Source organism: Puntigrus tetrazona, chromosome 2 (assembly GCF_018831695.1).
Source record: "Puntigrus tetrazona isolate hp1 chromosome 2, ASM1883169v1, whole genome shotgun sequence".
Taxonomy (NCBI): Eukaryota; Metazoa; Chordata; class Actinopteri; order Cypriniformes; family Cyprinidae; genus Puntigrus; species Puntigrus tetrazona.
The window spans coordinates 15,012,858-15,038,476 of NC_056700.1; the positions used below are offsets into that span (position 1 = coordinate 15,012,858).

Genomic DNA, 25,619 nt, shown 5'->3' on the forward strand with positions numbered 1-25,619 from the left:
AAAGTGCTTTGCCATTATAATCTCATGCTCATGTGATAGCATTTTGTCATCAATATTTTGTCAGGTTTTCCATCAATTTCTACACCCTCTTCTTACAGATAAATTGGAAGAAAATCCCAGTCTAGGTCAGTTAACGTGAAATCAATAGAGATGATGGATCAATATTGATCACGGAAGAGACTTGATATGAGGATGACAGACCTGTGAGTAGTTTAACAACATAAGTGTGACGGGGGTCTCAGAAATGCTGCTTTATGAATCAACTGAATCTCTTAAGTGGAACTGAACTCAAGTGCAGATGTTTGCACTAGAACTTTCCTCCACATATGAATGAGAAGGCTTTATTGTGAAAGAGTAAGCCCAGCATGTTCCCAGGGTTACTGACATCTCCCGGGACGGCGGGCACAGGTCCAGCATTGTGCGCTATTTGTCATGTAGTGACCGAATGTGAGTTTGATGTTATGGTAACCCCATAAAAGGCCTCTGTTGTGTTTGAACTCACCTCACACAGAGGTGAAGAATGACCCCCGCTCGGCCTCTAACACATCCTGGGAAGTGAAGGCACGCTAGCTTTGAGAGTTGAAATTCAGTGCACGTGCCCACATGGCTCTATTTTCATTTCCAGTCATCTGGATAAAGACCGAAAGAGGAAAAAACAGCCACAGGTCTCTCCGAGCATCTGACTACCTCTTTATCTACGAATGCAACCTTCTGTGACCCTCTCCACATAATACTTCCTTTGTTGCCAAAGCCGTCTCTGCAGTTCTTTACTTGCACAAGTGTAACTTCAACTGTCGCAGACTACAACTGACTCCAGAAGGAGCGTGTGTCTGTTTATATATCAGCAGGCAAGTGTTGTTTATTTACCCTTGCAGCCCGCTGGAGTCATGGACCGTGGCTGTAGAAGATCCCTGAGGGCTCAATGTGGTACCTTCAAGCTGTGCAAAAACTTTCCACCTAAACACATCTGATTTATGGCTCGAAAAGCAGACTTCAATACTGCCGTGTTAAGGCATAGTGCTCTCGCTACATATTTTGTCTGCCATTGAGTTTTTTTGACAGACTTTGGTCATTTCTTTTGACATTTTATTAGTTTCAGTTTTGACAAATTAACCGTTTCGTCTTTGTAAGGGCTCTGCTGAATTTCCGAGGAAGAAACACCCATAATGAATGACTTCATCTTAAAATCATGATCTGAAATTTATCAGCAAAGTTAATTAATCAAAGACTTAAGTTAATGTTTCAGGGCAATTTGGATTAGACACAAGTTGGAATCAGGCTGGTATGAGCGCTAAGAAAACTACGAGCTTAATCATTTCTATACAACATTCCAGCAATAATGAGTCATGTACCGACATGGCACCGGTAATGTTGTGAAAACAAGATCAAGAATACAGGTATCTGACTTAATGTGAGATTAACGGCAGGTGTGAGGAACCCGCATTTTTTTAAATGCTGTTTTGTATAAAATATAAACAGTTTGCGTATGGTGGTTGGTATAGATTAATCAAATATATCAATTCTGTCATCATTTACTCACCCTCATGTTGTTTCAAACCTGTATGACATTCTTTCTTGCGTTGGACACAAAAGCAGACATTTATAAGAATGTCTACACTGTCTTTTACACATAATAAAAGTGGATGAAAAAGAGCCTTGGGTTTGGAGCAATGTGAAGGTGAGGAAATGGTCAAAAATGATTCATTTCTGAGTCAACCGTCCTCTCTTTTTAGCGGTTATTTTAGTTTGTTGAAGTGAAGATGGAGACCAGACAGTGAGACTGAATAGTTTGCCCCTCTTGTTCAGATGTTCAGAGGCAGAAAGAGTTAAGCCGGAGAGCAAGGCCAGCCACTGACAACAAAGACAACTTCCAGGATTGAACTGTAATCGCTACTCTACAAATATCTTTTGCACTTTGCCCCCATCTTTGTGTGGGTAAATAAAGAAAGAGAGAAATACCGGAGGAAATCATATTAGAGGTAATGAGGCTGTTTGTTGACATAAGGGCTGCTCCACATGGCAGAGCGTTGCTCAGAGAACTATTGTTTGCCTAGTTATTCAGTTAAATCATTCATAGCAGACTGTTGCTGAATGCATAAAAGGAAGTGCTGCTTCCTGTAAAACTGCTAATTAAAGGAAATACATTTCACTCACACATCTTAGCAACTTTTATAAGAAATGAACTGAATTATGTAAAATAACGTTTTTTCCCACATATATACAGTTGTTAGAACACATGTATATACCTATATTTTGCAAAAAAAAGATTAAAAAGATTTTTAAAATTAATTAAAAAAATGATGGTGTCTATAAAAAAATGAAATGTTTTTTTATTATATTTTAAAATACACGATCCTTGCACAATCCTTCACAAATCATTTGAATCTGTTTTATCATCAATGTTATAAATTGTTATTTTTTTATAGACCCCATCATACATTGTTTTAATGATTTTTGGTGACTAAAAATATTTTTTTTAGTGCTATACATGACATAGAACTTAACATTAATTGCTTTTGGCATTTCATTGAAGATAAGGAGATAGATGCAAATCAGGTTACATAGACAGATGAGATGAAGATAAATGGCTCTCATTTATTTTGATCCAAGCACAAATAGAAAGTGCTGTGCAACCATAAACTCAGCATCAGTTTTATCCCACCCCTTTCTTACAGACAAATGAAAAGAGAATCTCAGACTAGGTCAGTTAATGTGAAATCATTGGAGATGATTGATCGTTATAGATCATGACAGAGACTTGATGTAGAATGGGAGACTCAGTGATTTAACCCTGTCTTTCCTCACAAGGGCAGAGTTTGTCCTCTGGCCTCTTTGTCTCTTTGAGAATCTATACACACAAAGACTCCAAGGAGAAGAGTGCATATACGTTCATATAGTCTCTGACATATAGATGGTGAAGAAGTTAGTGTTGTTGCTCCACCTGCAGGCCTCACACATCAACTCTAACCCCAAAGAACTTTGACACACCTATACACGTTCAGCTAAATACACTTGATATTGAAAACCAGAAAGACACACAATGGCAGAAACAGAATGTATTTAACCTAATTTCCTCTGTTAAATGTTTATTATAATCTCTAAATACGTATTAACCAGTCAAACTAGAGAAAGTATCCACGCCCTATACAATATTCATGAAGAGTCACATAATGCTCTGTTTGTATGCTTACACCCAAAGAGACATTAAATTGCGAGGTGAAAATAGCACGATGCATGGGCCTAACCCTTCAATTAACCCTTAGATTAATCCATACGCAGAATGCATGAACTAGAACCGCCGAAGTAGAGAATCTGTGTGTCGGTAATTGATGACAGAGGCATACGGGTGAGTCAGACACAGGCCAGTGTTTTGACTGAAGTGGATTAGGGAGTACACTACCTAATTACAGTAATATGATTACACAACGACAGCTGGAGCACTGCCACCATCCTGCAGCCCGATCCCACCCATGGTGCAGCTCAAAGCACCTTAAACACCAGCGGATCTCTGAACAACTCTCTTAAAGGCAAAGTCAAATCACCCAAAAATGTGCATTTTAATTATGCTTTCAGGTGCTGATGATTTCCGAGTACACGGAAAACAAACAGAAGTGGCAAGGAAAATATCAAAGGATGCTTAATTTGACTTTTCTTGTACGGCCTTTTGTTCTTGCTGCTGAAAAATGTCTTTGAGTAGACCTTTGGGACATAAGAGCGGACGTCCCATCAGGAAGCCCTCCTTGTAAGCGGTCTTTTCATGCTGAGGGTCCTTCCGTTAACATTGACGGCATCTGCTGCGCTCGCGGCTCAAACGAATCATTAAAAATAGACGGACCTGTTGCATCAGATGGTGCATTAGTGTGACATTGAGTCCAAGATCATATCTTGGTGGTGTTCTTCCTCAGTCGTAATCTGTATGTTGGGTCACACCGTATGGATTTGCAGCGTCTTACAAGTTACTGCTGCCATCTGCAGATTCAAGGCTGCACTTATTTATGTCATCTGTTCTCCAGTGAGAATCAGTACATGCATAAATACACTACAGAGAAACAATAGAAGATGTCAGAATGTGAGCTATATCTGTGGGGTCACAGCAGTAATAAGTCCAAAAACATGCTTCCCATAACAGGATGTAGGAGTGTGATAAAATACACCACATCTAAGCATGCTAGTGCTCTCAATCGGACTGACTCACAGTCCAAACATTACAATGGCATTAGTTTCCAGCATAGTTTTTCCATTTGAGTTCTAACATTATTTCACTTTTACATGTTGTGAGATACAGAATAAATCTCAGAGGAGGGCAAACATTCCTCAGTCTCAAATTCTTCCAGCCATTTAAGGTCAGAAACCTTCCATATGCGAGGGAGTGCGCTTGATATAAATGCTGTATTTTTCTATAAATGTTTCTGGAGCTCAGCCTTTGTCTGGTCAGCTTTTTTTTTGTGCGTATTTGTGCTCAGTTTGTCAAATTGTATTAATATGCATTTATCATCTAAACTATAATACTACAATCGATACTATCATCAATACTATCAAAATCTCAAACTATCACTTACATACTCTTTTGTCTCTTTGTGCTTGTTTTTACTAACTTGTTGTGAAGTCAGAACCCAGGCAGCAGTGGGAAATCTAATGAACATATGGTGTTTGGTCTACGTTACAGCAGCCATACGGTGAGGCTGCGCTCTGGAATTATGGGTCGCACACGCAGTTATTGGCAGGAAGTCATCAGAAGTTGCTCTTCTCACAGAACGCAGAGAGGAAAGAGTAAATAGACAAGAATATGGCCCCACACCAGCCTCCTGGGAAAAGTGTCCGAGCTCATCAGGAAAGCCATTAAAAAAACAGTGTGCTTCCGACTAGGAGAAAGGACAGCAAGGGCAAGAATCACACACTCCGCAGTGGGGAAAGTATGCGCTCGCTGATGACACACGCTGAGCAGACAGACAAACAGGAGGAAACTGTGTGTTAGCCGTCGAGTGAGAAAAAAACACGGCGCAGGTCACAGATAGGATAGTGATACTAACTGGGAGGGGTGTCCCGTGCAGATGGAGCGCGTTCCCAGCAGGGCTGAGATCAAATGCTTTCGGAGCAGGGAATGAATTACTCATACTTCTGTTGAACAAACTCCCACTTCCTGAGCTGGATGATGTGGGAAGCTCATTCTCCTGACTAATCCGGAAGAGTCAGCTGACCATCAAGTGGACAGGCTCGAATTTCTGAACATTCTCGTTTTGGTTTCTGGGGGAAAGTTGAAGAGATGCTCACTCAAAACAGGGCGAAATTTTAAACCACTTGTTTGTTTATTTCCCCTCTCCAAAAAGCAAAAGTACGGGTACACAGCCTTGAATGGATGTCGTACGATGACTGTCGGGGGATATGAATAATCCTGGACTCTGTTAGGTAAAAGGAAGTGGGTTTAGGACTAATTATTTTGTACGTAGTAAAGTGGTGAGAGTACGTGGTGATTTCAATGGCCTGTATCGAAGGAACCCTCCCAGCCAGTCCTTTTGATTAAAATAGCTTTATTCAGTTCAAAAGAGTCATGTTAATAAAAATCACAGTACATTATGTTATTTAAAAAAAGCAATACATTATTTGTGGTCCTGCCTGGGCACTCAGTCAACTGTAGAAAACGGGAAGGGAATGAACAAAGCTCGTCACACGCCACACAACTAAGAAGCGTCTTTGAAATCTAAAGGCCACACATGACTTTAAGTCTAACAGGATAAGATGTAAAAAAACAAAAAAACAAAACCAAAATGAAAAACTACAAAAGTAAAAACAGACTGAAAACAGTAGCTGCCACATGATACATGGCTATTCTCATTGTATTACTAAAACTGCTGAAGCATCTCGTCCAATGTATCTGAGAGGTAATACTTTTGGCAGACACTGTCAAGCTTGTAACATGCCTTTGATTTGCTTGGATGTAGTCTCATCGTTCAAATGTTTTGTTGTGTACCTGTTAGAGTCAAAAGAAAACGTGTTAATGCATTGAAAAGCATTACATACTGCACGCTTTACGACAGAAACAAAGCATCTCCATTAAAATTAAGGTATAATACTGTAGTCCTGTAAAGCTCACAGACCTGAGGGCATTGAGAAGCCCCTCCACACTGTTGGGCGGCTGAAATCGCAGAACCTTAATGCATCCTTTCATCTATATCATACAAAGACAGAAATCTTATATAATTGGCATTTTTTTAAGTCAGGTTTTGTATTTGTATTTGGTTTGCATTACCTATTTAGCACATTCGTTTAGTATAATAATTGAATTTGCATCCAATCAGAAATTACTCCTATAAAAGGCTTCTTTTGTGGTCAAATGCATTCATACTTAATGTTTTTAACATACTGTACTGTTAAACTGACAGAAGATATATTCAAAAATTTAGATTTAATAAATCAGTGACAAAAACTGACGATGTATTTGTATTTTTAATTTAGCTTTGTTTTTACTTTATAATTACACATTAGCAAATTAATTTAGTAAGTGTTTAAAGCTATTTTTACAGTGTGTTAAAATTAACTCCAATTCCTATTTACAAATATAATAATACATTTTAAAATTCCTCAGCTTATTAATGTTATTAAATTAAAGCAATATGTTTAAATAAAATAACTTAAGGATCAAAAAGCAGAATAAGACATACATCAATTTTGGAGGATTTTACGAAAGCTCCCGCTGGATGGACATAGTCGTATAAGATGATCACCCCCACCATCACACGCAGACAGAATAACACTGTGTCCTCGCTGGCAAAACGACTGCGGTACTCCCTGATCAATACACACACACACACACACACACACACACACACACACACAGAGGATGCATTAAAAAGTTACAGCCTCCTTCAAGAGAAACAAAAGGCCAGTGATTAAAAACAAACATGTAACTTACGGTGTCTCTAACATGACTTTACACACACTTGCCATCGTACTCAGACAATCTGTTGTGTTCTCTACGGGCAGTTCTGCATGCTGATGAGATAGAGAGAGCAAAATGTGTTATTTACGATGGTTCGTAACGTTTTGGAAGTAAAAGTGATTGAGAAACATTTTTATATAGAAGGGCTGCCGAAGTATATCATGTATTTTTTTGAGAATAATTAGGTAGAATTTATTCATGAGCATCTGGACTTGTTTGTCCATTTATTAAGCACCCGTTTGAGTCGTGTAAGCACTGCATCATCCAAATAAAGCAGAATTTAACAAGCACCTACCTTTGATACAAATTTAGTTGTGGCATCGCTCAACGTTTTCAGCATGGGCGTGGCATTGGCGTAGAAGAGAGACATGCGATTGGCCAGTTCGTTGTCAACTTCATTATGCTCTTCTGCCTGTAGAAAGAACACGCATGTTTTTTTTCCCCCCAGTATCTGTGAAAAATCCATACTTTTAAAGATTTAAACTAAAGGGGTCAGTTAAGGCGTTGGGCTTTTTGGAGGTTACGGATGCGCTTTTCCTTGGTCAGCTTTACTTTAAGCAGTTAATCATGGAAATGGATGTAGAAATTGGGTATTCTGGTGCGCTGAAAATGCATTTTAGCTGACTTGAAACATTTCATTCATTACTCTATGCTAAAAAGTGAATGTAAATCCTGCTTTAATCCACAGACTGCAGACATGTCCAGAATTCCTAATACGTGTTCTTCCACAGCCGAGCTCATGTTTCATGAGATGAAAGCGGCTGTCGTAATTATTCCTCGCAGAGAGTGCTTTTAATTGGCGAGGCAAGGTCAACGATCCTCGGTGTCAACCCCTGCTGAGCCGCTCCCTGATGATACAGCACGCGCTAATGAGCCTGAAGTCGTTAGCACGCGTTACCGACTCGACGTCAACCGAACGCGCTTCAGCTCTGTGTCAGCTAAAAGATAAAAGCGGGAGGGAGACGTACTAAATAAATAGCAGGAAAAGATGGAGAGGATGAGATGAGTGCGATATCTCATGTTTCCCTGACTCAGGATTTCGTGCTGCTCTGCCACCTAATGATCCAGACCATTAGAGAACAGAAGAGCTCCCATTAACCCCTGTGACACGGGGGAACGGGGTATTACTAAAACATAAGCCGTCTGATAATGAGGCACATTTCCATACGGAGCAGGTTTACTCACTGTTTGGTTGATAATTCGCATGCGGCTCAGGGTCCTTCTGTAGTAGCTGAAATCATTCTGGATGGCTGGGTTGGTCATCTGAAGAGAGAGAGAGAGCAGGTGAGCATTTAAATGGAGAGCTGGAAGCTGAAAATTGCATTTCTGCTGAATATGGGAAAGGGAAACATGTAAACACGGCATCCGTGCAATTCTTATTTTACTGTGAATGTATGAATTCGAGTGAGCAGCTAGAAAATCAAAAGAGCATACGGGCATTTTATCCACCGCTGGGTTTTGTGACAGACTTCATCAGTGCAGTAATCTAGACAATAACAGATTCTCTATGGCACCTTTGAAAGGAGATGCACTTAGTTTTCCATTAATTTGACTAATTGGTGGCAACTGGACTTTGTGTTCCATTAGTTGAACTAATTAGCTGAATCGCTACAAAGCTAATTGAGTTAACTAATTTGATACAAAATTCAATGGCTTACCAATACATTCTATCATACACATTCTCTATAGAAACCGCATTATGTGTGATCCAGAATTAATCTGATAAGAAAAAAAGCAGCTTTACTCTAGGATGAGCTTTAACCTTTTTTAAGTTGTCATGGATATAAAATTCACCATTTTCTAAATGCATGTAAAAACTGTCATCTTTTAGTAAAGTTTTTAAGCAAAAATATACCACAGCATAGATGGATTTTTTTTAGATACATGTGGTTGGGGAAAATCAGTGTAAATATGTATTAAATATTAATTTTTACCTTTTTTTCCTTAGTCCAAAGTCAGTGCGTAATGTGTATTGCAATGCAATATATTGCAAATCTATAAAATAGATTGAATCGATTTATAAGCCTAATAATCCTAATTGTCTGTAATAATGATAATAATTACTGTAATAATAATTCTATTGAAAATCATGATTTAAAAGGATATAATTGGATCTGAAACAGTAACTGTTACAGTAGCTATATTTCCATTCGAAATTACGATTTTAACATACTGTATATATATGTGCATGAGTTTCTATTTAGTATTGCTTTTTGTCTGATATTCCAAAAATGTGAAACATAGCTATAGTGAAATTATAAGCTTAAGTGAAGTTCTATTATACCGTCCCCTGTATTTAAGATATTGCATAATTACTGCCAGTATAAATATAAATTATGGATTTTTAATGGTCAGATGAGTTAATTGCAGATTTTTGGAGGTCTGAGATTAAAGACAGGATGTTGGAGTCCCACTAGCAACACTCGACATCCTCTCATTCTGCCTAACTGTTGATTTTGCCCATCTTGAAGCAAGAAAGATTAGACATGTGCAGAATGGGTGTGACCAGAGGTTGCCTGGTTACCTTCAGCTCGTCGAAGCGCAGCGTGAAATGCAAAATCTCTGCGAACTGCCGTGCCAGCGCCTGCTCCTGCTCCAGATGCTGAGTTGGGCTGCACCGCGAGCTGGTCAGAAACTCCAACAGACCCTGCAGAGAGTCTTCTACAAAAGACGCAGAAGAAACAGAACCGCTAATGCTTTCGGTGGATAATACTGGGTTATGGTCGCTCTATTTTGATAGAAACAGACAGAGAAAAAGAGTGTCTGTAAGAGGAACACAGCTGCGTGTTTGATAGAGAGATGTTAGGTCAGTCTGACCCTTTGATCTCTCACCACAGCCTCTTCTCCAGAGAGCGCTGCCATTGGCTGGTGTTGATGTGTGATTAAGGGCCATGTCATGTTTAATTAGGTCATGACCTATTTCTCAACATCAAACCCTCCATCTGAATCACTCAAACCCACAGACTTACAAGCACAGACAGAGAGCATCCACATTTTTCACAGAGCATATCCCACACTTTGAGATGTGTGTGACATGTACTCAGTAAACTGATTTTATGCATTTAAGGTATGCGTTTTATCAATATGCATGTCAAACTCAGAAGCTTGCCTTTGTTTGAATCATGAGCTACATATGTACGGTACCGCTAACATACGCGACCTTTAATTTGGGGTCAATGCGATTTTTTTATTTTTTTTGAAAGGCATGAATTTTAAGGACATTAAATTCATCAGAATGTTTCAAATAAATACAGTTTTTTTTCTATTCATCAAATGATGCATCAAGTATTTTCAACAATGCTAATAATTGATAATAAATCCGCATATTAGAATGATTTCAGAAGGATCACGTGACACAGAATGATGATGTAATGACTGCTGAAAACAAAAAAAGAGTCTTTTCAAATCGTATATTAATAGTATTCCACAATATTACTGTTTCTGTTGTATTTTTGATTAAATAATGCATTTGTGAGCATGAGAGACTTCTTTTACCTTACAAACTTCTGAATGGCCAGAAAATGTATTATTTTGAGGATAATTAATTTATCATTAAGGTATGGTAAATATGGGGTGTGAATTGTCAGAGATGATAAGAACTGTGTTTTTGCTGGATGTGCTGAAAGAAACCGGCCTTGCCCAAAGAGCGCGCTAATCCAATTATGACGCACTACTGCTCTGTTTACGGCTTGTTCCCAAGGAACATGAACTGAATCAGAACAGAAATACAGCTTCCCAAGAATATTTCAAAAAATATGTTGTATATTATGCTGTGCAAAGTCATGTAGCTCGTGTGATTCAGCTTTAGGCCACAGTCCTTATATTTAACACAAACGCACAGATTATAGCACACGCTCCACATATTGATTTATAGCTGTATGACGTTGGGCTGAGCTTTATGGTTACATCTGCTTAATTGAGAAAGGCTTGAGTAAGAGCATATGATCTGACGTAAGAGTAAGGACACTTTAGTGATGCCTAGTCTTATATAATCTTGTTATTGTCGGCTGCTGACGTGAGCACTGTTACAGTAATAATGCGTTTGATCATACTGCTGAATTAAGCCTCAAAAAGGACCATCTCTGAAAATCAAAACACAGTCCAGAGCAGATGCTAATACTACAGTACATGGTAAGTGGGTCAGTGTACCATATATCCCTGTGAGGAATTGTGGGAGAGTAGATCATTAAAATGTCCTTTCATTTATCACCCAGGTAAAAATAGCCATAGGTGTTATTAGTTGTAGTGTGTGCTGTGCGCATTCAAAAGAAGAGAAAAACGACATACCCAGTTTTAGTGAGAACTCATAAAACTTCTTTAGTTTGCCGACCAGCGGGACCACGGCGGCCCACGCGCTCTCTTGCACACGCTCATCATTGGGATGCTGTATGGCCTGAGGAGACAACGTGCGCATACTTAAACACAACATTCCTTACGGACAGAAATAATGAGAGCTTTTCATGCAAAGCAACACAAAGCCCAGGCTGATGTCTGAAGAACGTGAAGTGCATTGTGGATGTACTCGCCTGCCTGATTGCTTCACCTGCTCCGCTGTATGACTGCAGGTCCTGTAATACACTCATAGCCTCTGTTAGCACCTCATTGACCTCCTCCCATACTCTCCTCTCGGCTTCTGTGGGCTTGGCATCTGCAGAGGAGAAATCAGCTCACTCTTAGATGTGCTGCTGCATTTCATGTCTTTGCTTGGATGTGGGGCGGAGTATTACTGCTTAAATGTTTGTATCCATATGTTTACATTTTTGTTGTAAACTATTTTTGAAATGATGTTTTTTCCTATTAGAGTAACTGGCATTTCAACCATTGTAGCTTATTAGATGCAAGAAGTTAAATACAATAAAATCATACAGTTATAAATAAAAAAAGGTCATTAAATATAGTTAATAATTCCTTATTAAATTGTCCAGTATTAGTATGTATCATTAATAAACATTATTAATAAAAAAAAATACTATTCATTAATTATATATGGTTACAGTATTTAATAATTATTAGCAATATTAGTAATATGAATCATTTTTAATTATATTTATAAAAATAATAATATATTATAATTATTACAAATTCTAATATTAATATTACTTAAGTGCAATTGTATTAGTATTAGTAATAATAATAATACTTAATTAGTAATATTAATGTTATTGTTATCTATATTATTATTATGTTGTTTTTATTAATATCAGTATTATTTTAATGTTATTTATAATAAATATGATTATTATAATAATTACAGTAATTGGTAACATTCATTATTAAAATGACTATTTTTTAAAATAATTATATATATAACTAGTAATTAGTAAATGTTGATAATATTATTATTTTATATTATTATTATTATATATTACATAATCATTATTATTGCTGTTTACAATTTAAAAAAATATTATGATAATATTCCCAGTGTTGTTTCATTTTGTCAGCGAAATTACTGTAAATATATTTTGAGCAGATCTCATCATGTGACCATATATTCACTTACTTTCAAAGTCCAGGAAAAAGTTCCCTGCGTTGTTGTCAATGTCTCGTGTGAGAACCTTAATCAGATTCCCCATCCCGACCTGTCAGAGACCTATTTAAAAAAAAAAAAAAAAAAAAAAAAGGGTCATGCAAACTATGAATGATGATTTTTGCATGCGATTTGCAGTGCTTTGCCAGTCAATGAAGGTGTAAACACCACATGATCTGCGTATAAAGAACACATCCAGGTCGACTCAATTCGCATCAAGAACAGTGACACCTGTGCTCACGACAGCAACATCTGGCCACGCGTGTGAACGTGACAGACAACATCTGCTCGGGGCAGTGCCGGAAATCAGGGGAGACCCGAATGCTGCAGCATGAACACGCACCCAGTTTGCCTGCAGGTGAAGCTGAGAATGCAGCAGGACTGCAGCAGTCATGGGTGGATCCTACTGCAGGATCATGTCGCCCTCTAGCAGTCAAAAGTCTCTCTATACTTCTAAAGTGACACTCAGAAGTCCCCCTCCCTTTAAGCTGAGGGCTAAATCGTTATAAGAATCATATGCTGCCTGAAAAGAGCACACTCTCATTCTTATTCATCCGCTCTGAGCTCAGCGCTCCCGCGGTGAGTCACTGCCTACAACAGATTAAATAACATCACCAAAATCCTCAAGAGAACAGACAGAGCATGGAGTTAAACAGCATGTCAACACATTCAAAGCCCAAGGTCAGACTTTTTTGTTCAAGCATGAGAAACTTTCTTGATTTCTTTGAAAGACTTTGTTTCTCTTCTAAACAAGCAGCCTTGAAAGTAGGTAAATGGGTCTCTACAGCGGGGGTGTGTTGTCTTTATATCTCGGCATACTCATGTTCTCGTGGCATTCAGGATTTAAGAACCGAAGGGACTAAATAAGCACTGCTGTCTTGATCTGCCTTGAACTGCCTAAGCCCTCCTGTCAGCTTTACACCCCTCAGATTGGGGGGGATGGTACCAGCTAAACTGAGGCTGCTCATTTGACTACAGCATACACACCCTGCAATCCTATTGGCCGAGGAAGGAGACCGAACATTCTGCTGTTTCCATGGAGCCTAAAAATATTTTTCAACCCAAAATGTGCCGGCAGCCAATAGGAGCGGAGCACAGGAGTACTCCACAGGACTTAAAAGAACTTGAATAAATTAATCATGAGTGCAGCACTAGGAAGAGAGACATGTGACTCAAAAACAAATTTCATCTCAAATGTGGAACCGTTTGACAGGGTAAACCTCACAAGCTTTCTTGAATGGTTACAAATGTCTTTTTATCTCCGGTTATAAAAAATAAACAAAAAAAAAACATACACTCAAATTATAGATAAATATGCCATTGAGGCAAAAGTCCCTTAAGGTTGAGTATCGCAGTGATTTGAAAAAACTCTTAAAAACTGGCACATAAAATTAATACATTTAATTGGTAAGACTAACACTGTAATGATAATGACATTATAAATGATAAATGGTTGTGAATATTATATTTTAAAGACCATTTCTCATTGCATGCATATTAATAGCATATTGGCTGTTTATTAACTATTAATAAGCAGCAAATTATGAGCTTACCGTTGCAAAAGTTGCAGAGCGTACAGAAAATAAGACCTTAAAATAAAACATATAGAAATACAGGTCATAATCGTTCTAAACTAATATTTAATAAATATTATTATAATAGATTTATTCTTTATTCAAAAACACTGTTCTTTTATTTTGCTTATTAACGCATTAATAAATAATAAACAATTTATATAAATGATCATATTGATAAATCTCACAGTATTTTAATTACCGTCATTTATTCTGATGAATGAAAATGTAGTTTATATATCGCAGTGCTTATTATGACAAAAGGACTATAACTGTTCATCAAGCAAATAATACAAGGACGTTTGAAAAACAAAAACCATGTTTCTAAATTTAAATTAGTGGATGATCTCAGCGAGCAGGCCTGAAATCCCAGTTACTATTAGCAGAATGTGTCCTGATCTCAGTTACTAACAGAGGTTTTAGATGAAGGGTGTGAACGCGGTGGGCCGTTTCCTCCCCACTGCAGTACTCGTGCAGCGTTTGACAGCGTGTGCCTCCACGTGCTTTCGCCTCCACTACTACTACTACTACCCAACCAGAGAAGAACACAACCCCACCCTCTCCCTCCCTGCTGCTGCTTCATACGACAGAGTCACGTGTCTGGAGGCTCTGCTCCTCTCTGCAGTGAGGCGGTCTGCGGCAGAGCAGAGAGCACAGACAGCGCTCCTCCTGACCCAGATTCCAGCGCTGCCACGTCACACCGGGTTAACATTAACCCCAGAATGCCAAGACAGCGACAGATTTGCTGCAGGTTGCCCCCGGCCGCACAGAGTCTGTCTCTTCCATTAAAAATGAAATTAATCGAGCGAATGCTTATCGTGACGATAATAAATGCAATATATAAATATTAGTTATAATATTGATTATATATAGTAAAAAAAAAATTGTTGTTAATATCGGTAAGATAAAGTAACAGAATAGCCTATTGGTTTTATTGTATATATAATGAAATAATTTGTATATATAATGAAAAAACATTCAGAATTATTATTAATAGTAACACACACACACACACACATACATGTTATATCTATTATAAAATATTTCATATATTTAATATAAATATCATAAATGTAATTAATAATAGTAAGGAAAGCACTTTACTACTTTGCTCTGATTTTACTACATTAAATGTCGCACCAAAAGCAGAGCTTGATTTTCTACCATGAGGAGGGAAATAGAGAGAGGCGTGTGTCCTGGACAGACAGACAGTCTACACATGGACACAAGTATGCGGGCCGGCCAGCTGTGACGGGGCATGAGTCAGACAGAGAGAGTGCTCACTCCTTCCTCTGCCGCATGACGGAAATTCTGACATCTGCCCCTTTCATTTAGACCCAATAAATACCACACAACAGTCAGATTTCATCAAAAATACTGTTGCTAACTAAGCCTTGGCAACGGTCAAGAATCCGTCTGCTATAGAGTATATTAGTCTCTGATTTATCTGTTAGGAACACAGCTAGACTTTACATAAACCTAAAAATGAACCCTATGTCACCCAAAAACATCCGCCCCTGGGCAGCAATGGAGGTGAGAGACACTGAATCCATCTGCCCACAAGCTAGAAGAGATGCACACACAACATCCACCCTCTTCCCTGAAGCACACAGAGGTGTCAATGAACTGATGACTTGTGAAGACCTTTAAATGTAAAGCTTAATATGACCTTACACACAATACTTCAAAGACGATAAGATACTTTTTACATCAAGAAACAATGTATCAAGCAGACGTGACCTTGAAACATCTACTTCATAATGGGAAGGTTAGAGTATCTGTGCACATACACTGGGGTTTTACTGCCCCCTGGTGGCCATCAGATGCTATGACTTAAACCTTACCACGCTGACCCCAGATCAGAGTTGTGCACCATTCAGAATTCAGTTGAGACTGCACTGTAACTTCATTCCTTAACTTAAACTCAATTTGTTATCAATCAGGATGCAGAACCGAACTGAATTCAACTGAATGTATGAAAGTAGAATTCTAAATAAAAATGGCAGGGCATTTCTTGGAATATTATTTCAAAAGCAGTTTAAAGGTCAAAACTTTAAAGGTCCCATGGCATGCAGTTTTTTTTGGAGTTTTATTTTAGGTGTTGATGTCCTTAAGAATATATATTTATAGTAAAACAAAAACCATCTTAGTATTTTTACAGCTCCTTTCTCAGCTCTGTTAAAAACAGCTAGATTTTGGCCTGTCTAATTACCATTCATAAGCCTCTCTTCTGATTGGACTGTTATTTCTGAGTGACGCACGACCAGGCCAATCAAATGTAAAGACGTCACAATTACGTCAGCGCTAGCTACATGCAAATCAAAGGGAGAATTTTATGTTTACCAATAGAAAGAGATAAGAGCTGCATTTGGATGGCGTTTTAAAGATGGCCGCCGAGTGCCATGGCTTGTCTTAAAGAGACTTTGCTTTTTCGAAACAAGACAGCTTTAAATTAAAAACATGATCGCATACAGTTAAATTTTAATGGCAAAAAAATGACGACAGCTGTGGTGAAACGCTATAAAACGGACTAGGCAAATAACAATCATCAAAAATGCTCGAGTTTGCACACTTCTTATCAGAAAAGGTTCAACAAAATATTGTCTCTTGTTGTTACGGTCGCATCTAAAGTTTTATCTCACAACTATGTTGTTTATGAAATGATGTCTGTGTGCGTGTGTGTAATATAACTAATAATTTATATATAATCATGTGTTATTGTATATGCATTGTTGTGATTAGCTAGACTAGTTGTAACATTAGCTGGAATAATAACGTAGCTGTAAAACTTGTTGCCTCATAAAACTGAAATGTATACATCTTCATCATGACTAGATAGACACAGTGATTTTGTCCATCCTGTCAGATCATCTCTCCTTGTGAGTGTACAGTTCGGCCGATCTGGTTTCGTCTGTTCAATTCTCTGGGCGAGTAAAGCAGAGAAAGCGGAGGTAACCTTTCCTCGTATGATGACATAAAGGGAAGGTTCCAGTTTGGGCCGTCTGAGCTTTCATTTTCTCAAAGGCGAAGCAGAATACCCAGAGCTCGGTTTACACCTATCGCCATTTCTAGCCACCGGGGGGACCATAGGTAGGCTAGGGGAACTCATATTAATGTTAAAAAAAAAACCAAAGGGAAAATTTCATGCCATGAGACCATTAATTGCGCACCGAAAAACTTCTCTGAAAGTTTTGAAAAAAGTTTAAAAAGCCTTAAATTTAAAATGTTTATAGAATATGGTGGTTTAAATTAATCTGCCACAAATACAAATAATGACTGTTGCAATTAGCCATGGCATCTTAACATTTTGTATTTTCCTCATTTAAATTTTTCATATATAACGTTGTCACCCAATAATCTATTTTAGGCTGCATCAATACATTTTTGTTTCATATACAAGAATTTTTTTTATTTCTTTTGTAACCTCACGGGCCACGCCAATGTCTTTTTTTTTTTTTCTCCAAACACACTTCATACAAATAAAAAAGCTGTGGGTATAATTAAGCCCATTAAAATGAACGAATAACTGAATAAACAATTAAACATGAATGTCTTACTGCTTATTGGTGGTGAGGCTCAGATGCAGAAATAACTGTTGACACCTCTGGTTTACACCAAAAGCATCACCAAGTCTGGCTAACAGTTGAGAATTCATATGAATTTTATGTGTTAATTTTTGCACTTTACATTTCAAGCTCTCACTTTGAGTTCATGGTTCATATAGATTTATAGATTACCTCAAATGGACAGGCAATCCCTTGTCAACTGAAGTTAGAAGGGCATATTCATTAAGGGAATAATGTTCGATACATATATTTATCCTCTGTCCTCAGACCAGCCAGATGCTTAATAAATAAGATACTTTCAATAAGGCCCAGCACTTTCCTCCTGAACTAATAGGAAGACTATCCACTACCTTTAAAATGCTTTTAAAAACCAAAATGTCTGTTTAAAATTAATTTAAATGAATTTTAAAAACATGTTTATACAGTAACATCATCTTTTAAGTGAAATGCAGAACTGAAATCTCTATCAGTTTAGTTTAACATAACAAAAAGCAACATTTTGACTCAAACTAAAAACACTGAGCAAAAACCAAACTAAAATATATATATATATATATATATACACCTTCTACAAAACACACTGACATGAGCTTGTTTCCTCTCTCACAAATGCTTTCCTGCACTCACCAACATAACTTCTGCAATGCATGCTACTGAAATGCTGGATTCACTTCTCTATACCTCTTCCAAAGAAAAAAAAACCAAAAAACTAAGCAGCATGGAAAAATGCCACAGGCAGGAACATGAGAAAGCTAATGTGAGCCGCAGCTATAGGGCCTGTACAAACACGCTTCCCCCGGCATGACAGCACAGGTGTTTCTGTTCTCTCCTTTTTTGCACAGGTACTGCTGAAAAACACCCATGCTGTCTAAATCACATGTCTAAAACCCTTTTTTGCAACCACTCAAGGAAACGGATGATATTTATTTTGCATCTTAGAGCAGAAATGCAAGTAATCTGCCCATATGAACGTGCCTGCCACAGTCCTCGAGCTAGCAGTAAAGAAGAGTTTTTAAACACCATCTGACCACAAAAAGGTGTCAGCTTTTTGTTGATTTGTTTGAGTGTGAAGACTGATAAAGCGAGCCTGTCCCACCACAAAGCATAACCAGGAAGTTGAACCAACGCTAAAAAGGGTTACCTCCTAGCTCCTTCACAATACTTCTCAAACTGAAAACAAGATACAGTGGTATAAGCTCATTTTTCACATATTTACCAATGTCTACTTAAATGCTTTTTTTTTTTTTTTTTATACAGCTACTGCGTGCACTCAAAAATAAAATATGTAAAACAATATAGACCAATGCATCAAAATTTAGATAAAAAAAAAAAAAACTCGCTAGACATGTGAAGGGCATACTGCTTCAGTTAGTCACACATGCCTTAAGGGCATGTAAAGTGCCACTAGACGAACCCTGCAGTACAGGAATGCTTCGCTAAAACCAGAAACATAATCAACAGAGAACATGCTATTGATCTGCATCGTACAGTGATCAGATGGTTTTTTTGTTGCGGTATTGCTTTTTACAAACCACTGTCTGGAAAAAAACCAACTCAATGAAGCTGCTGTGAAAGCATTTGCATCCATCAATTAGCTTTTGCGTAATAATGGCCGTGATTACAATAAACACCATTTTTTGTGATCTGTTCTCCTTTTACGTAACATATTAGTTTAAACACATACATAAATGCACTTATCACACGTAAAACCTTTTGTTGATGCATGTAGCGTCGTTTATAATGAAGTATTATACATTCTGCTGAAATAAGTCATATCCGCCGCGGTCTGCAGAGTCACCATCTGCACACGTCTTGCTGTTTTACTGCTGACCACTGGTCTGGAGGTCATACTGGAGGATGCTGTGACAATATTTATAGTTCACGCTTTAATTAAAACCTGACACCCTGCACAACAAAAAGTGGGTATGCAGGCCCACGGAGGAGGACGACGGCATGGTACAGATGAGCTAATGAATGCATACATGACAACAAACAAACAGAAAGATATTTGCTTGCATGCAGAATGTAGTTTCATATATGCTGTGGATTTTTAGGGTTACCATGACCATGCAAACATGGAAATATAAGGGAAAATGAGAATTAATTCAAGCCATGCAATCATGTAATTCTTAAGTAATATGCATTTCTATAAAATACACATTTGCTCTGTTCTAAAATAAAGAGATTGTACACTATTTCTCCTCATTACACTTTAAATACTGTGCGTTCCTCACTTGAGAGAGAACACGCTTTAATGTTTTATGCAAATAAAACAAAAAATACAAAAGTTGTATTCATAAAAAAAGAAGGGTTTAAGATGATTATTGGCCTATCTGCTAAATTAGAGATAGTTAGGAGTACAAATTCTAAGTCTGCAAGATTTATTATTGAATCAAATCATCCTCAATCATATTCATGAATGTCTAGGAAGGCCATGTAAACTTATGAAAATTCATTGGCCCAAGAGTGGTAACCCTGTGGTTTGTGTGTCATGAACATTTGAAATGTCAAAATTATGAACATTTATTTCAATAAACAGCAATTGGACACTTAAAAATAAACGGCGATTTGCAACGAATAATCTGGATTTTGGCTTGTGGCTGTACGACAGCGAAAATGTAGGAACTTGCTCGCTTTGAAATGCGTGTTTTGAATAAACAAAATCAGGAAGTGGCATGATCTATTTGAACACAGAGGAAGTCTGAAAGCTCGCACCATTGCTTTTGTTCATGAGAACAGTCTCGGTTTTTATAATAAAATATATATATATTTTTCTGTTCGGCAGCAGACACACGGGCTGCCCATAAATCAAGTGCATACATAAACAAACATATACCACAACGCGAAAGCTATGCATCTGTAATCACCGTCCATTACAATGAATACAAACCTCAAAATACACTGAAATGCGTTCAAACGCCTTGTTTACATACAGACGTTGCGAAGTAAAAGGTAATCGTTATCTACTTGAAATCCTTCAACTCGTGTTTTAATTATCATTCGGCTTTCTTTTGGTTTACTTTCAGTCATTTAACGCTCAGGTCGTCTATATACTCTCTCTTCACCTGCGCGCTGAAAGGAAACAAACTTTCTCTCAGGTGCGTCGGGTGGCGAATTTGAACGATATTGCATCTTAATCCGCGGTTCTTACCTTAAATTCCAGTTAATTGAGTGAAAAGTAAATATAGGGAAACGCTGAAGAACACCCTGCTCAGCGGATCATTGTGAAGTGTGTCTACATTTTCCGGATTGGCCAATCAGAAGTGTTGCGTTTGACGCGCAGGTTGAGCTCCACTCGACTGTGGGAGCGTTGAACAAGCTCTGCCTACGTCTATAAAAGGAATTGATTTCGAGAGAGGAAGCGGAGCGGCTTTACTATGAATGTAGCGTTCTCTGTCGTTTTCTGGGCGACTTTGCTTTCGCTTGTGCTGTGAGCTCAGATATGCTGGTTGCACGCCGAAAAGCGCGAGCAATTCGCTTTATCGATGCAGCAATGTTTGTGTAATGAAAATATGGAAACGCTCTAGTTCTTTTGCACTCATACAACAGGTAAAGTTGTGCTTTACGGGTCATTTTCAGTTTCAAAGCATCATTTGATATGGATACGCCACCTGAACGTTGAATAAATAAGCTTTCCATTGATGTAGGGTTTTAGGATGGGACAACATTTTGTTGTGTGTAGCGTTGTTATAGGCACGGTGGACATTTATGAAATGTCTTTATTAAACATGATCTCTACTTAATATCCTAATGATTTTTCTCGAAAATGAAAAATCGATCATTTGGACAATGCACTTTTAGCATAGCTTAGCACGGCTCATTGAATCAGATTAGACCAGAAGCATCTCGTTTAAAAGTGACCAAAGAGTTACGATATTTAAAACTTGGCTCTTCTGTGGTTACGTCGTGTACGTGATATCACTGCGCCTGCTGCGGCCATGGTACGGCAGCGGAGCTCCTTGATTATTACGCCGGAATGACAGTATATAGTCCCTAGTCGTATCAGCACAGAAATCCGCGACTTTTCATTTTCCGCCGGTCTTAGTACATGATGCAACTACAGAAGAGTCAAGTTAATATAGGAAAAATGTCAAAACTTTGTGGTCATTTTTACACGAGATGCTTCTGGTCTAATCTGATTCAATTATCTATGCTAAAAGTGCTATCGCCATACCCTTAGACGGGCTGAATGGATTCAAAAACTGTGAAACCCAAATAGTTTTTAACTCTAGAGGAGTTGGAGATGAGCCTTTTTATTTTCTTTTTAAAGCGGAGTATTCCTTTAAGAGCGGTTTTGTCGTTTTATCATTGGTGTCAGTGGTTAATGCATTTTTCCCCTCGAAATGTTTGTGATGTGAATATGTATGTGAAATTCATGAAAAGGTCAATGTCCTTTTCTGTTAGTATTAATGTTAAAGAATTCTGAATTTTTTTTTTTAACTGACACCGTATGTCAAATAAAATGAATAAATAAATAACACCGAGACTACATGGTTTCAACGTAAAGTCTTTATTTTAAGATTCGAAGACTTGATGGCCAAGTTTGATTTTTCTTTCTGACTGAACTTACAGTGCAGCAAACACAGAAAAAAAGGTAAGAGAGAGTGTCAAAATGCATCCTAAATTTAACATTAGGACTGAATCCAGTTTATTCACTTAAAAGTGAATTTGTCCTTTTCACTGTTTCCAGACTTTTATTATGCTACGATATTAGCAGCACAGGAATCCATGATCTGGAGCTGCGCCGGATTGAACATCTAAACAGATAGACGTGGTCCAACAAAGGGCTCATCAATGGGGGTCTAAACAAAACAGTCCAGGAATGGTGCGTCCACAACTCTATACCACAAGCTTAAAGTCGTTTTGCCTTGTTCATGGAGCAGAGATGTTCTTTGTGCTGAATTCCTGTTATTTTATCCTTAGTTAACTTTTATTTAATCGCAACATGACCTATAACAGAGAAACAAAACCCATAATAAACTACACTTGAAGGTTCCATCCCTCTCTCCATGCTGAAACACTTTAGCCCTATAAATGTCAAATACTATCATCATCAAATATAGTACAGGTGGCATTCATTAATACATCATCTTTTGTTAATACAATAATAGTTAAAAACCAAGAGTGAATGCTGGTCTCCCTGATAGGGTAACGAGAAAAGAGGCAGCGTTAGTTCATTCTGAGTCATACCGAGTCAGTCACTCACTGCCGGGTCCCCTTGCAGCTCATTTCAACATAAATGAACAAAACAAACCAAAAAAAAAAAAGTCACATTCCACAGTCACTTTATGCAAACAACAAAACTCCTCCTAAGCAACCTATAACAGATTGTGTTCTGCTCAACATATATCCATTTTTATACAAAGCCAACAGCGCTTGACCAGTCCGATCCATGTACGAGTGAAACGTTATAAATTATGACTGATAACCGGAGACCGAATGAATAAGGTAAGCTGTTGTATGATCTAATAAAAGAATATCGACAAGGACACTTTCCCAGAGCTGAGGCATCGGTTTTGTCTGATTTGGCATTAAACGACAATAGGGAAGGAATGAAGCGGTCCCACAGTAGACACCTAAAAGTTTGACCGATATGAGCTATCCAGTGGTTCATTCTTAAATTATTACCGGTTATATGTGGTAACGTCCTTAGATACAGCCGCTATGTGAACACATCGGTAGAAAGTGGTAGCATTGAGTCAGCAATTTTTTTAGGGCTGTAAATTTGTCTTCTACTCACCGAGGCGTTCAGGATAAAGATGACTTCTGTCTTTTTTCACGTGAGCGATGCAAACCGAGTGAATGCATATTTTGATTGTTCATGTAGAGCAGATGAGATGTTCAAACCTTTACGTTTTGGTTTTGATCCCTGACCAGAATCCCGCTATGCTGGGAATTTCAACACTGGTAAAGTATTTAAGTATTCTTGCTCATCATTTACGCCTTCTACGAGATGATCTTTTTTTCTTTTTAAAACAGTACACTACAATGTCTAGAGTCACTCTGGCTCCGTAAGCAAGCAGGGTTAACATACATTTGCACACTTGTACATTATACATACGTACATAAATATACACTTACATCTGTGCATATGTATGTACAAAGACACACTTAAAATGGACATACGTATAATTCTATATGTGTACACATACACAAAGTTACAGCATACATGTTAAGTGCTAAATTTCCAAGTATAGCTACTGCAAACCCAGTTTGGCATGCTGGGCTGCCATGGCTACGATAATACTGGTAGGCAGGATAACACAGTTTATGAACAACACATAGTTTACACATTTCACCCTTGAGGATTAAGGGAGCATATGGGTTTGATACTTCATGTTTCGTTGGTTTGGAGACCGTTTGGGTTTCAGCAGCTATGTACAGAGACAATGCCCACAGTCCAGTGTGAGGCCAGAGAGAGCGGAGCTTGTGCTAGTTAGAGAGCCTCTCGGCTGCCGCTTATGCTCTGTCAGTCTGACAGAATGTGCACGAAGGACATTGGGAAGACCCCTTTCCGTTCAGGCTGCCCCTCTATGTGCCCGATCTGTGAAAAGGCAGGTTGATGAATCTGACAGTCTGGTCTAAAATGGAATGTACAACACCTGTAGCAACTGCACGGTACGGATATACTCACCCACCACTCCTGGTCTTCCTCTCCTGTAACAATTATTACCTCCCCCTCCACAAAAGTCAACTCGTCGTCATTATCCGCTTGGCAATCGTAGATGGTTTTCACACGCCTTATTTTATTCTTGCCCTGCACAAAAAGGTTTTAGGGTCATTTGGATCTCTCATGATCACCAAGGATGCATTCATTAAATGACAAATACAGTAAAAACAGGACAATGTGAGATACTTTAATTTAAAATAAATGTTTTATATTTTGATATTCTAATGTTTTACATTTATTGTATAGTATTTCTTCTATATTTTATTATATATATATTACATAGATATTACATAGTGTACTTGAAAACGGTTTACCCCAAAATCTCCCGTTTATAAACGCGCATTAAAGACTGACACGGAAGAGAGGATATATAAAAAAAGTAAAATTTTGTTTTCTATGCTAACATGACAAAATGACAGTTGAACCACTGATGTCATGTGGACTATTTTACCAATGTAATTTCTACCTTTCTGGGCCTTGAACATGGTAGTTGCATTGCTGTCTATGTAGGGTCAGAATTGGATTTAATCAAAAATATCTTAAGTTGTGTTTGGGTTTGGAAGGACATGGTAATTAATTAACTATTTACTTTTATTTTTACTTTTACTATCCCCGAGGACAAAAAATACATTTGTGCATTGGTTGTCTTTTTGGGTCCACAGTACATATATAAAATTCATTCAAATGTATTTTCACTCACCACCGTGTTTATCTTCCGTGGCATCGGGACCGGCATCTCCACAGCTCCTGCAGGTGCACCATTAGTGTCCTCACTGGCCTGTCTAGGAGAGAGCTCCTCCAGCTGACTGAATGACTGCACCTCTGTCAGCTGAGGCTTTGGACTTGTTTCCTCATGCGTCGTTTGCCTCTGAGTGGTGTCAGCTGCTGAAGTCAACGTAGGCCTGCATGGGAGGTCAGAGAGCTGCGGCTTCGGGGGCAGATCTTTAAGCTGAGGTTTCGGGGGCAGGTCAGAAAGCTGAGGTTTGGGAGGTAAATCCGACAATTGTGGTTTTGGGGGAAGATCAGATAGCTGTGGCTTGGGGGGAAGGTCTGAGATATGTGGTTTCTGTGGCACCTCCACAGGCTGGGAGCGTTCTGCGGCTTGTGGGATTTTAGGTGGCGGCTCAGTGGGTCTAGTTATTGTATCTGAAGCTCTGGTGGGAGGCGTGTCCTGGGCCTGTGGGGGTTTCTGCAGAACATCAGGACCAGACTTGTCCACTGAGGGGAGGTGGATTGTGTCGATCTTCCGTAGTGCCACTAAAAGATATGTAGGTCAATATATATAAGTTACACATTTAGAAATAAAAATAAACAAATTGTAGTTGATGCCATGTGAAATATA

General features: G+C 38.3%; 2 protein-coding genes and 1 long non-coding RNA gene across 3 annotated transcripts in view; 1 reads left to right on the top strand and 2 right to left on the bottom strand.

Annotated features, from left to right (window-relative positions):
* Positions 1-5,511: 5,511 nt before the first annotated feature.
* fam49ba (family with sequence similarity 49 member Ba) lies at positions 5,512-20,912 on the bottom strand. The gene is made up of 11 exons (XM_043223902.1): positions 20,759-20,912; positions 12,441-12,530; positions 11,464-11,585; positions 11,225-11,330; positions 9,462-9,598; positions 8,123-8,200; positions 7,233-7,349; positions 6,911-6,990; positions 6,660-6,786; positions 6,096-6,166; positions 5,512-5,968 (listed from the first exon to the last, which is right to left on the bottom strand). The coding sequence occupies exons 2-11, from the start codon at positions 12,511-12,513 to the stop codon at positions 5,902-5,904; spliced, it is 978 nt and encodes a 325-aa protein (XP_043079837.1). The 5' UTR covers positions 12,514-12,530; positions 20,759-20,912; the 3' UTR covers positions 5,512-5,901.
* Positions 12,546-13,932, top strand: LOC122328201. Its single transcript, XR_006247778.1, has 2 exons — positions 12,546-13,148; positions 13,446-13,932. It is a non-coding gene; the product is annotated as an uncharacterized LOC122328201 (long non-coding RNA).
* Positions 20,913-22,098: 1,186 nt separating the features above from the next.
* asap1a (ArfGAP with SH3 domain, ankyrin repeat and PH domain 1a) overlaps positions 22,099-25,619 on the bottom strand; it is a 38,131-nt gene continuing 34,610 nt past the window's right edge. Inside the window, 3 exon segments of the mRNA XM_043220668.1 lie at positions 22,099-24,151; positions 24,242-24,364; positions 24,978-25,534. Of these exon segments, the coding sequence (XP_043076603.1) occupies positions 24,077-24,151; positions 24,242-24,364; positions 24,978-25,534 (755 nt within the window). The 3' untranslated portion in view covers positions 22,099-24,076.

Bases quoted from the DNA above. Each gene is read 5' to 3' on its own strand.
- fam49ba (XM_043223902.1), bottom strand. From the start codon at position 12,513: ATGGGGAATCTGATTAAGGTTCTCACACGAGACATTGACAACAACGCA. The intron at 9,599-11,224 runs GTATGTCGTTTT...CGTCTTTTGTAG, and splicing joins TGAGTTCTCACTAAAACTGG to AAGACTCTCTGCAGGGTCTG. The intron at 5,969-6,095 runs GTCTGTGAGCTT...TGACTCTAACAG, and splicing joins GGGCTTCTCAATGCCCTCAG to GTACACAACAAAACATTTGA.